This window comes from Halichoeres trimaculatus, unplaced genomic scaffold (genome assembly GCF_033239565.1).
Source record: "Halichoeres trimaculatus isolate MK-OKI-2021-1 unplaced genomic scaffold, fHalTri1.1 fHalTri1_scaffold_20, whole genome shotgun sequence".
Lineage (NCBI taxonomy): Eukaryota > Metazoa > Chordata > Actinopteri > Labriformes > Labridae > Halichoeres > Halichoeres trimaculatus.
In genome coordinates this window covers 28806290-28818789 of record NW_027437198.1, presented here as the reverse complement: position 1 = coordinate 28818789, position 12500 = coordinate 28806290, and the positions used below count along the sequence as shown (strand labels likewise).

The 12500-nt window shown below is 50.5% G+C and overlaps 1 protein-coding gene across 1 annotated transcript in view; it reads right to left on the bottom strand.

Annotated features, from left to right (window-relative positions):
* pdgfbb (platelet-derived growth factor beta polypeptide b) overlaps positions 1-4953 on the bottom strand; it is a 13098-nt gene extending 8145 nt beyond the window's left edge. The window contains exon 1 of the mRNA XM_074697591.1: positions 4039-4953. Within this exon, the coding sequence (XP_074553692.1) occupies positions 4039-4107 (69 nt within the window). The 5' untranslated portion in view covers positions 4108-4953. The remainder of the gene's footprint in view (positions 1-4038) is intronic.
* Between the last annotated feature and the right edge of the window lie 7547 nt (positions 4954-12500).

Here is a 12500-nt window from a genome sequence, read left to right as displayed (position 1 = left end):
TTCCTCAAACCTCCTCAGCTCTGTGTGTGTGTGTGTGTGTGTGTGTGTGTGTGTGTGTGTGTGTGTGTGTGTGTGTGTGTGTGTGTGTGTGTGTGTGTGTGTGTGTGTGTGTGTGTGTGTGATGGGCAGCTTTGTTTCTTTCGTTTGAGGCCAGTTAAATAATTCAGATTTTACTTCAATGAGAGAAAAAAGAGCGATGTGTGAAGTGTTGCAAAGATGTGAATCCACTGAATGAACGAACATTAAAGGATCCATGCTCATTAAAACTCTTTAAGCCACATTAAAACACATCAAAACTCGTTAAAACTTATTAAAACTTATCAAAACTTATCAAAACTCATTAAAACTCATTAAAACTCATTAAAACTCATTAAAACTCATTAAAACTGATTAAAAATCATTAAAACTCGTTAACACTCATGTGATGTGACACAAACGTTGGTTAATGTTTGGTTGTGACACAGCAGCGCGGTGCATTGTGACAGAATAAGGTATTATACCCTCCTCAGTGTTTGAGGCCCACACCTCCAGTACGTCAGAGCAGCTGTTTGCAGTGACCTCATCATTTCAGCGTCTCATGAACATCTGGTTAACTTTAGACTGGAGCAGATCACAGACAGATACCAGGCTGATGCAGCAATAATCAAATATCTGGCACAGCCCCTCTTTAAGGGTCAGAAAATATCAACATGAAGGCTTAGGTTATCAACATTATATCTCTTTAATGTGAATGGCTGTTGGACACAGAGATGCTGTAAATGCTGCAGACCTTTCTTCTCTCTGAGTGAATCTACATCGAGCAGAGTTTAGTGAATCTCTTCATGTCGAGCAGAGTTTAGTGAATCTCTTCACATCGAGCAGAGTTTAGTGAATCTCTTCATGTGGAGCAGAGTTTAGTGAATCTCTTCATGTGGAGCAGAGTTTAGTGAATCTCTTCATGTGGAGCAGAGTTTAGTGAATCTCTTCATGTGGAGCAGAGTTTAGTCTCTTCAGGAGGCGGCTCAGCCAGAGGAAGCAGCCATCCATGCATGAGCGTGTCCTCTCATCCTGCCTCCTCCACACGTCAGTGACTCTCCTCCATTGTTGTTGGGACAGCGACTGTACAGCGGGAAATGCTGAATTACTCTAACATCTCTGTTTCAGAGCTGCCCCAGAGGAGTCATCACCGTTTCTCCTCCTCCAAACCCGCAGGAGCAACTCTGCCTGCTCGGCTAATTGTGTCTGATGTTAATTATAGGATGTGTGCTTTTGTTCACCGCGGTGCCGGCCGTCACGGAGATTTGTGTCTCAGCAGGAAATACTAAATAAACACTTGGAGTCTGATAAAGTAAACAGACGTAAACAGCTTTAAAGAGACGGACGGAGCTCAGAGCAACACAGATTTCACATTTAACGATGGTTTGATCCGTTCACAGAAACTAAACACGAGCTCTGAACTTCTTCTGAGAGTTGGTGGAGGAAGAAAAACTGCTGACCAACTTTTCCCAGGATAATTTTTCCCCAACAAACTAAAAAAACTGCTGTACCATCGTTTAGAGCAGCTTTGGTTTTAAGTCTCAATAAGTGAAGTCGATATTTCCTAAAAGAGTTTAAAACTAAATTCAGCATCTGGAGCACGACGCCCGCCCCCTGCAGGTCTGCGGGACATCTCCAGGAGTACCAGGTACAGGCGGGGGCTGCAGGAGGAGGAGGAGGAGGAGGAGGAGGAGGAGGAGGAGGAGAACCATCTAATGGTAATAATTAGGGGCCTGAGTTTGCTGCGGGCGCTGCAGCAGCACGTGTGAGGTTTCACATGTAGCCTTTCAAACATGCTTCCATGGCACAGAGCAGCAGGCGGAGCAGAAACGCAGCAGGCAGAGTAGTAATGCAGCAGGCGGAGCAGAAACGCAGCAGGCCAAGGAGAAACACAGCAAGCAGAGAAGAAATGCAGCTGGAAGAGAAGAAACGCAGCAAGCAGAGAAGAAACGCAGCAGGCAGAGAAGAAATGCAGCAGGTGGAAACGAAACGCAGCAGGCAGAGAAGAAACGCAGCAGGCCAAGGAGAAACGCAGCAGGCCAAGGAGAAACGCAGCAAGCAGAGAAGAAACGCAGCAGGCAGAGAAGTAACACAGCAGGCAGAGAAGAAACGCAGCAAGCAGAGAAGAAACGCAGCAGGCAGAGAAGAAATGCAGCAGGTGGAAACGAAACGCAGCAGGCAGAGAAGAAACGCAGCAGGCCAAGGAGAAACGCAGCAGGCCAAGGAGAAACGCAGCAGGAAGAGAAGAAACGCAGCAGGAAGAGAAGAAACGCAGCAGGCAGAGAAGAAACGCAGCAGGCAGAGAAGTAACGCAGCAGGCAGAGAAGAAATGCAGCAGGCGGAGATGAATCGCAGACTGAGGCTGAACTCTGAGGTGAAGCAGGTCTTCTCTGGTGGTCTACCACTGGATGTGGATCTAATTATGACCCTCCTGAGACATAAACAGGCTCTAAGTGAAGACTCAGTCCCCACAGTGAGTTTTACAGGAGCAGATCCTTTTATTCAGACGCCATCACTCCATGACTGTTATACCCTCACTTTAAAGCAGATCCTTTCATTCACTCCATGGCTGTTATAGCCTCACTTTAAAGCAGACCGGGGGAATTCCTGTTCGTATACCTTCAAAGTTTCCGTCAGTCTGTCAAACGTTGTGTTTCTGCTTCAGAAGCCATAAAATCAGAGAGACGGCTGATGACAGGAGTTTACAGTCATCCATCAAAGTGTTTCCCTCCTCATGTCTTCATGCCTGAATGTTTGATCCAGTGGATCCAGCCACGTGTGATGTTTGGAAAGACGTCACGCGGCTCATGAATCACTCGTATATTCTGTCTGTGCACATCATGTATGATAACATGTGAAGAGGTTAAATCTCCATTTCAGCCTCTGTGAACAGACACATGAGGAGAGTTTGTTTCTGAATCCAGCACAGTGCTGTGGTTACTGTCAGGCCTAGAGAGGAATCTGATTGGTCGGCACAGATGAATCCTCCTGGTGGGAATCTTCACACGTAGACCCTGGTCTCACCAGCTTCCTCTGCTCTGAACTGTTGGTTGTGACAGAACCAGATTTTCAGGAGCTCTCCCTGAGACTAGCAGGAGTGATGAGGTCATAGGATCTGGTTCATGTCGCGTTGGAGGAGGAGCTCCACGTCAGTGCGTCCATAATCCTCGATCAGACACAGGAGGGCTGATGATGGGGCTGGGATCAGCTGATGGAGCTGAGGCTGAGGTCAGCATCAGGGCGCCGGTCCGGCCACGCAGTTTAGGTTGGACGCCCCAAGAAAAAGGCCTGAGTCTGAAAAACAACGTTTAAGCTGTAGCAGGTGCTCCAGGAGCAACTCCTGGTGTAATTATCTAAACATTTCTCCTAACTGAAAAAGCCCAATCCTCACTGTGACTGTCTGACAGCACAGCCACATATTTCCACTTGGCGTGAAAGCTCCAGTGTCACAGAGACGTTGGAGAGCGCTGCGCGGTGTTACAGCTGGAGGATCACGCTCTCTGACATGATTTAAGACGTTTCTGCTCCACATCTGGAGCAGCTCCCAGCAACGCCTCACCTCACCACGTGGGGCTGCCAGCTGTGTCTCCTGCCTCCTCTGTGTGTGTGTGTGTGTGTGTGTGTGTGTGTGTGTGTGTGTGTGTGTGTGTGTGTGTGTGTGTGTGTGTGTGTGTGTGTGCCCCCTCGGCGTCCATTCATGGAGCCAGTTCATGGAGGAGCAGCAGCTTTTCTGCAGGACCTGAGGGGTCTGCTCAGGCGGAGTGAGGCAGGTGCTCTGAGTCCTAACGTGTGAAAATCACCTGGATCAGATGATTGGTTTATGACTGTGACGTGTTTCTGACTGTGACACTTTGAACACAATAAAGCATGAAGTATTAACAGCTGTGATAGTTCAACCGGAAGTCGTTTTTAAGGATTGTCCACATTAACTTCAGCACCTTGATCAGTTTGAATGAGTGAGTCTGAAAGTTTGGGATCTGTCTGACCCAGCTGCTCTGACAGTCCCTCAGGTGTTGGACTCACCTTGGCCACGCCGCTCCGCAGACACGTCACCTGCAGCACGAGCAGCAGCAGCTGGACCCACGCGCTCATCTTGCTGCCCAGCCTCGAGCCTCTTCGACGGACCGGGCATTTATGGAGGCGCGAGAGACCGTCTCTCCTCAGCACTGCGCGCGCGGGGACAGCGACTCGGCCCGGGGAGCTGCGCGCGCACACGGCTGGTTACCCCCAGCAGCAGATATCCCCAAAAACAAGGAGCAGGAGGAGAAACAGGAGGAGAAACAGGAGGAGAAACAGGAGGAGGAACAGGAGGAGGAACAGGAGGAGAAACAGGAGGAGAAACAGGGGGGGAAACAGGGGGAGAAACAGGAGGAGAAACAGGAGGAGAACTTGTGCTCGGTCGGCCACACCGAACTTTGAAGAGCTGAAAAAACTTTTCCTTCCTCAGAGATTTTCCGCTAAAAGTCCAACATGAAAACATGAACTGGAACAAACAGAACACCGAGCATTTCCGAACCGGGATCCAAACTTGACAAAAAAAGGAAGTTTCCAGGACTCCGAGGACAGACAGCCTCACAATAATCCAAAGATGTCCCGGTTTGTCTCAAACGCTCCCGGTCCTGAGTCCATCAGCTCCTGCTCCGGGTCTCAGGCTCTCAGGACCCATGAAGCCTCCAAACGCGTGAGGTGAGGCAGCTGCTCAGCGGTGGTTGCTCTCCTTCCGAGGAGTCTTATCAGCGCGCAGAGCTCAGTGTGGCTCGGTTCGCTCAGCCCTGGACCTGCCTGATAACGCTGCTGCGCTGCTGCTGCTGCTGCTGCTGGTGGTGGTGGTGGTGGTGGTGGTGGTGGTGGAAGTGGCGGCGCTGAGGGGAGAGCAGATTTCTAAGAGTCTGTTGGTTTGCTGCGCAGTCTCTCTCCCGCCCCCTGCCTGAAGAATGGGTGATAATCTGCACACAAAGGCTCCTCCAACGCCTCTCAGCGGCCACATTTCCTGCGTCCGCGGTCATTAATGCAGATATGTCAGAGGGCTGCGCGGACACGTGGGTTAGTCTGGGCCTGGAGTCCGTTTGTGGATCACGTGATGGGAAAGTATTATCAGCTCTGATCAGAGAAATGTCAAAGAGTGAGAGAAGCTCACAGGGGGGGGGGGGGGGGGGGGGGGCTGTTCATTTTGAAGAGAAATAGATTTAAACAGTGAAGGATCACATCAGCCTTTTCTCTACAGCTTAGACTGTTTATGGGCTTTCAGCAGGCAGGGGAGCAGCTGGTTAGGGTTAGAGTTAGAGTTAGGGTTAACTCTAACTCTAACTCTAACTGTAACTCTAACCCTAACCCTAACTCTAACTCTTACCCTAACTCTAACTCTAACTCTTACCCTAACTCTAACTCTAACTCTAACTCTTACCCTAACTCTAACTGTAACTCTAACTCTAACTCTAACTCTAACTCTAACTCTAACTCTAACTCTTACCCTAACTCTAACTGTAACTCTAACTCTAACTCTAACTCTAACTCTAACTCTTACCCTAACTCTAACTGTAACTCTAACTCTAACTCTAACTCTAACTCTAACTCTAACTCTAACTCTTACCCTAACTCTAACTGTAACTCTAACCCTAACTCTAACCCTAACTCTTACCCTAACTCTAACTCTAACTCTAACTCTTACCCTAACTCTAACTGTAACTCTTACCCTAACTCTAACTCTAACTCTAACTCTTACCCTAACTCTAACTGTAACTCTAACTCTAACTCTAACTCTAACTCTAACTCTAACTCTAACTCTTACCCTAACTCTAACTGTAACTCTAACCCTAACTCTAACCCTAACTCTAACTGTAACTCTAACCCTAACCCTAACTCTAACTCTTACCCTAACCCTAACTCTAACTCTTACCCTAACTCTAACTCTAACTCTAACTCTAACTCTAACCCTAACTCTAACTCTAACTCTAACTCTAACTCTAACTCTAACTCTAACTCTAACTCTAACCCTAACCGGCTCCTGGTTGGGGACATTTTGCTTCTTCTCTGGATATTTGTCCCCAAACTGAAGCTAACGAGGTCAGCTGAGCTCTGTTGCTGTAATTTGCTGTAGATTCTCGCATCACTCAGACAAACTTTTTATTTCCACTCGAAGCTCCTGAGAGGATGTTTTATTCGTGCCTGATGCTTCGAGGACTCTGCTGATGACCCAGGATCAAACAGCCTGTTGCGTAACAGACCTTTGTGCACGCCGCTGTTGCTGGAGAGGTCACAGGGACAGTCAGCGGCCCGTGTTAGCTCAGCGCCACGGCGAGCCGTACGACCACGACATTAAAGGTGTTTCTAAATATCACAGGGTTATTCTCAGAGCGCTGACCTTTGACGGCGGCTCCTGTTTGGAGAACATTTGTGAACAATGCCTGACGGTGACTCTACGGGTTTAAACCTCGCAGACCCAAACACAGTGTGGGAACCAGACGACCCAGTGGACCTGTGATAAAAACACGAGTCAGGTGGAGAGAGCAAAGAGTTTCTGTCAGGAGGAAAGAAAGAGTCTTTGAAGCTGACGCACACAGAGTCTGGACAGATCCTCTCTGCGGCTGCTAACTGCTGTAGCTTCATGGACGTTAGCCCCAGAGCTGCCTGTTCCTCAGCTCAGTCATGGCCCAGTGAATAATAGGATGCCATTGTTTTCCTAACAAGAGTCAAAGGAGGAAACAGCATGAGCCACGGAGCTATATTTACACTCTGTTTCATATTTGCACGTTTGGCCAAGGCCGCCGGTGCTGCGGACGAACAATTGGGACTGAGGACTCCAGTGAAGAGAAACATTAAGGAGCCAAACGATTCCCAGCCTTTGTCTCCAGCTGTTTCTGACTCTTCTGTAATGAGCTCAGGTTTTATCTCTGGGACTTTTTACTCCTGAATAAAGACCAACATACCGTAAGCATCACACTGCAGTATTCTTTGTGTACCTGCTCTTATCACGGAGCAGAGAAAGGGTAAAACATGCACAATCCTCTGAGCCAATCCTGACGTTAATGAACATCTGAAAGTCAGCCACGGCGTTCCACACGGCTCAGTGTTCGGCTCGATAATTTCCTCCTTACTCGTGCTTCCTTTAACTTCCTGCTTTGATCACACCTGATGACTCATCGGAGACGCCCGGGTACACCCTGAGCAGCTGCACGAGACCTGTTACACAAACGATGAGTGGTTCATACTCTGGTTTAGGGCGAGAGGTGAAAGTGAAGGAAGACGAGGAGGAGGAGGAGGAGGAGGAGGAGGAGGAGGAGGAGGAGTTAGGTCTGTGACTGGAGGCAGGTTTCTCCCAGTGGGACGGCCTTCACCTCACGCTGTGACCGACTTCCTGTCTAACACACCTGCAGCTGTAGCAGGGACACGTCCATCGCTCCCACGGGACGCTGACTCCATCAGACTCTGTACACAGAGCTGCAGATTCAGTGTTGAACATACACACGCGTGTGCCGCAGCACATTTTTACATGCATGAAAATACACGTGTGCAAATGTACAAATATGTGCACAGGATAAAGCACTGCTGTGTGGAGCTGATGGTACCCCCTGAAATGTTGGCACACACACACACACACACACACACACACACACACACACACACACACACACACACACACACACACACACACACACACACACTGTCCTGAGATCATAACCAAGTTTCACCATGAGCGGAGGACAGAGGGCTCTCTGTGTAACACCCGATGAGAAGGGACAGCACTCGCTCAAATATTTAAGGGCTTTCAAAGATCCGGAGAAGGTCAGAGCACCCTGAACTAATCAGCTATCCAACAATGATGCCGTTTGATTTCATGCATTTTTCCTCACCAGCAGAGGAGTCAGTGGTTGATTTGACGCAGTACTGGCATAGCTGTGCTCCCAAAGATGAAAAACATCCATCTACAGTATTTGTGGGGGACCGTGGGGAGCGCGTGCAGAGGTGTTCAAAGTCTGGAGTGGGAGACCGCCGACCCTGGATTAGTCGTGGGGATCGACTCTCTGCAGCGCGTGTCTGGGAGATAACAGAGGATCATGTTGACCAAATGGACTAATGGGGGGTCATTAGTGGGCCCCTCCAGCCTCCACAACGACCGCCTGCCCCGGATCTCAGGTTTCTAAACTTCTGGAGGAGGAATGTGGCCCGAACAGATGGAAACAGGACACATTAAGGCACAGAATCTTTAATTTGAGAGAAAGCACAAAAACCCTGAGACGGACAAAGCCTGAGTGACGAACAGACAGAAACAGGCTCTGGGTGCTTCACTCTCTTCACTCTCCCTCTGCTTCAGGCGTCTGCAGGACAAAACAGAGTGACACTGTGCTGCTTTCAGCTAACGCAGCTAACGCAGCTAATGCAGCTAACACAGCTTACGCAGCTAACGCAGCTAACACAGCTTACGCAGCTAACGCAGCTCACACAGCTAACTCAGCTAACGCAGCTAACGCAGCTCACACAGCTAACTCAGCTTACGCAGCTAACGCAGCTAACACAGCTTGCGCAGCTAACGCAGCTAATGCAGCTAACGCAGCTAACACAGCTTGCGCAGCTAACGCAGCTAACGCAGCTAATGCAGCTAATGCAGCTAACGCAGATAACACAGCTAACGCAGCTAATGCAGCTAATGCAGCTAACGCAGATAACACAGCTCATACGCTTCATGTCTTCATGTCTCAGAGAGGATCTGTCAGCAGCAGCAACCAACCAGCTCCTAGAGAGAGAGAGAGACTGACGACAGGAATCACTGGAATGTTCTCTGCTGAGACCAGGATGGAGGAGGAGGGTGGAGGGAGGAGGGGTGGATGGATGGATGGATGGATGGATGGATGATGGATGATGGATGGATGGATGGATGGATGGATGATGGATGATGGATGGATGGATGGATGGATGGATGGAGAGATGGACAGATGGACAGACTGATGGAGAGATGGACTGATGGACAGACGGCTGACACTGGAGCCTGGTGGACAAACAGCTGATGCAGCTCACAGCTGTGTGAGAGGAGCAGAGGTCAGACTCTGTGGACGCAGCAGCAGCAGCAGCTGCAGCAGCAGCAGCAGCAGCAGCAGCGGCAGCAGCAGCAGCAGCGGCAGCAGCAGCAGCAGCGGCAGCAGCAGCAGCAGCTCCTCAGACGCAGATATCTGCAGATTTTGAGGTAAATTCAAAGACGTCAGACTCTCAGGTGATTCACACAGAGGGCGTCTCAGAGTTATTCAGGTCACAGCTAACCCCACTGCAGCGCGTCCTCACCCTGTGCTCAGATGGTTGATAACCTGCTAACTCCTCTAGCTCTCGTATGCTAACTTTAAAGGAGGAATCTGAGCTTCAGTAACTCCATGCACCAACTCGCCCTTTGCAACAAACGGTGGTCATTTAGCTCCTACTCTGTCCTCTGTGAAATCAGGACGGATCCAGAGGACAGCTGCAGTTCGTCTCCCTGAACCACTGAACTCTGCTCTCAGGGAAAACTGGCTCCATGTTCCCGCTCCCTGAGAACGCTCTGTCAGCGTTTATTCTTCACATTTGTTTTAAATCTGTTGGGAGCTCAGTCTGCTGACAATCACTCTGCAAACACTAACAGATTGAGTGAGGATGGCCCACACCGTGCTGCAGAAAATAAACACCTCCATGAGGAATGCTGGGTTTGTTCAGCTCCAGGAGGAGCAGCCTCCTCCTCCTCCTCCTCCTCCTCCTCCTCCTCCTCCTCCTCCTGGGCCCTCCAGGAAAAGGTCCCAAACTCCCTGAACTCACCACAAAGAGAAACAACTCTGATTTCACCAAAGTCACACAGAAATGGAGGAGTCAGGAAAACGTCTGGCACATGTCCGTGTGGTTATGACCAGAGGACCTCAGGTGCTCCAAACGTCAGGACACGCTTAGAGAGGTGGACAGGTGTGTGTGTTTGAGGCGGAGCAGAATCCAGCAGAGGTTCACTCAGGAACAGGTGGAGCAGGACCACAGGTGTATATTTAAGGCTTAATCTAAAAATGTGCGGTGAACTTTGTTTCTCTGTGTTTGTCGGTGTCTGAGCCTCCTCCCTGTGGTTCCTGTTTACAGCACAGCTTCCTGACGACGGCGTGCTGAGTGTGTCATCCCTCGTCATCTGGTATTCCTCTCACAGAGAGGTGTCTGTGGCGTCTACGTGCAGCTGTGTGATGAATCAGGCGTCACTGATCACTGTGGTGTTGTTTTATTAATCCACATGGACTGACGCTCAGCTTCACACCGTGCCGTGCTCAGAGACAGACGTAAAGTGCTGAACCTGATTCTGTTCACACAGCAACACATCCTGCAGCACATCCTGCAGCACAGACAAACACACTGTGCCAAATGAAGTGACTCATTTCAAGTTGTTGATGGAGCATTAGGTAACTTTTTGAATTGTCCCTCTGGTGCCTCCGTAGCAGCACTGTACTGACACTCAAAGAGGAGAATGTAAAGAGCTGAGCCTGAAACACCTGCTTCAGGTCCACTCACAGCCTGACAGGTCGTCTTCCTGTAGAGCGCCGTATCAATCCATGTCAGCGCCGTATGAAGTCAGCGCCGTATCAATCCATGTCAGCGCTGATTTAGGGGAAAATAAAAAACTCTGAGATGACATGAAATACAGAAGGCGGCAGGTGATTAATGTGACCAGCTCCACACCTGATCTGACGGTGTGCTCCTGCTGCGCTGCCATGCAGGTGTTTGCAGAACGTTAAAAATCGTGAGTGCACCGTAAATCACGCAGACGTCAGGTCGTAGGAAGAGAGAGAGAGAGAGAGAGCACACCTGCAGCTGCACAGACATGCATGTGTGCACTAACTGCACATCTACACACATGACTACAAACACGTCAAGCATCACACACACCACACACACACACACACACACACACACACACACACACACACACACACACACACACACACACACACACACACACACACAGCTGGAGAGCTGAGCCTGTAATCAAAGCATCAGGCAGGTCGGGGCAGCACGGAGCTGCTGCAGAGGGATAAAACTGCAAATACCAAACGTCGTCTGAAAGAGCTTCAGATGTTTCTGCTGCTGCTGACAGAGAGAAAGAGGGAAGAGGAAAGAGAAAGGAGGAAAGAGAAAGCCAAATGTCACATTTCAAACCCAACGAGCATTAAAGGAGCATTAAAGGAGCATTGAAGGAGCATTGAAGGAGCATTAAAGCCTTCATGGTTTCCTGACGTGGGACAGGCTGAGTGACTGCAGCAGGAGCGTCAGACGCAGGAGGAGCAAAAAAAGGACCTAACGGTTTCACGGGGAGGGGAGGAAATGAGAGGAGCAGAGCTAAATGAGAGGGTGAGAGTGAGGCGCTAGTTGTTAAAGAGCTAGGGAGAGTGGAAACGGGGAAATCCAGGCTTTACCTCCCAGAAGGGGGGGGGGGGGGGGGGCATGGTGGGGGGGGCTGAGACAGAGTCTGGCCCGCCAACATCATGAGGGTCGCTGAGTACGAAACGGCCCGGCGTCTGTTTCAGCCCTGGTCTCCATCCCCTCCTACTCGTGGTACAATGAAAACTGTGTCTGAGACAAAGTGTCTGCAGAGACGCAGTGGGAGACACGGCGGAGCGGCCCGGTTCTGCGGAGCGGCCCTGTTCTGCGGAGCGGCCCTGTTCAGTGGAGCGGCCCGGTTCAGTGGAGCGGCCCGGTTCTGCGGAGCGGCCCTGTTCGGTGGAGCGGCCCAGTTCAGTGGAGCGGCCCGGTTCTGCAGAGCAGCCCAGTTCTGCAGAGCGGCCCAGTTCTGCAGAGCGGCCCGGTTCAGCTGCAGTAGTAGTTGGTCTGTGTCAGCGTCAGTTTGTGCCTGAGCTAAAGTCTGATGGACGTCCGTCCTGTGAGCGTCCTGCAACAGGCCGAGCCAACGAAGCATCACCTGACATGAAGTCACGTCACATCATGGCGTCAAACCCACTGCACACGTTACCAACCAACCATTCACATCTGACCTGTACCTGACGTTAGCCTGTTGCTACATCTGCTGAAGTGAGGATTTCCAACATGGCGACCCGTAGCCGTGTTCACAGACCAGGGAGGCCATTTTGGAGCTGGCATCACAGTCGTGTTATTATCTGATCTGACATTCACCTCCTTTCACTCAGAGGCTGGATGTGTTTCCTGAAAGGTGATCTGCTCTTCCTCCTCAGTCAGGACGCTGCACATGAAGCTGTGACAGCGTCCGCTCTCGACATGTGACAAGGAACAAACCGGATCTCCCTCTCTCTGTCTCCACGCCGCTTCGCCAGCAGCTGCCTCGCATGCTAACGCTCTGTTTGATTTCCCCTCCTCATCCTGCCGCTCCTCTCCCTCCTCTTCCTCTGCCTCCTCTTCCTCTCCCTCCTCTTCCTCTCCCTCCTCTTCCTCCTCTTCCTCTCCCTCATCTTCCTCCTCTTCCCTCCTCCTCTCCCTCCTCCTCTCCCTCCTCCTCCTCCTCCTCCTCCTCCTCCTCCTCCTCC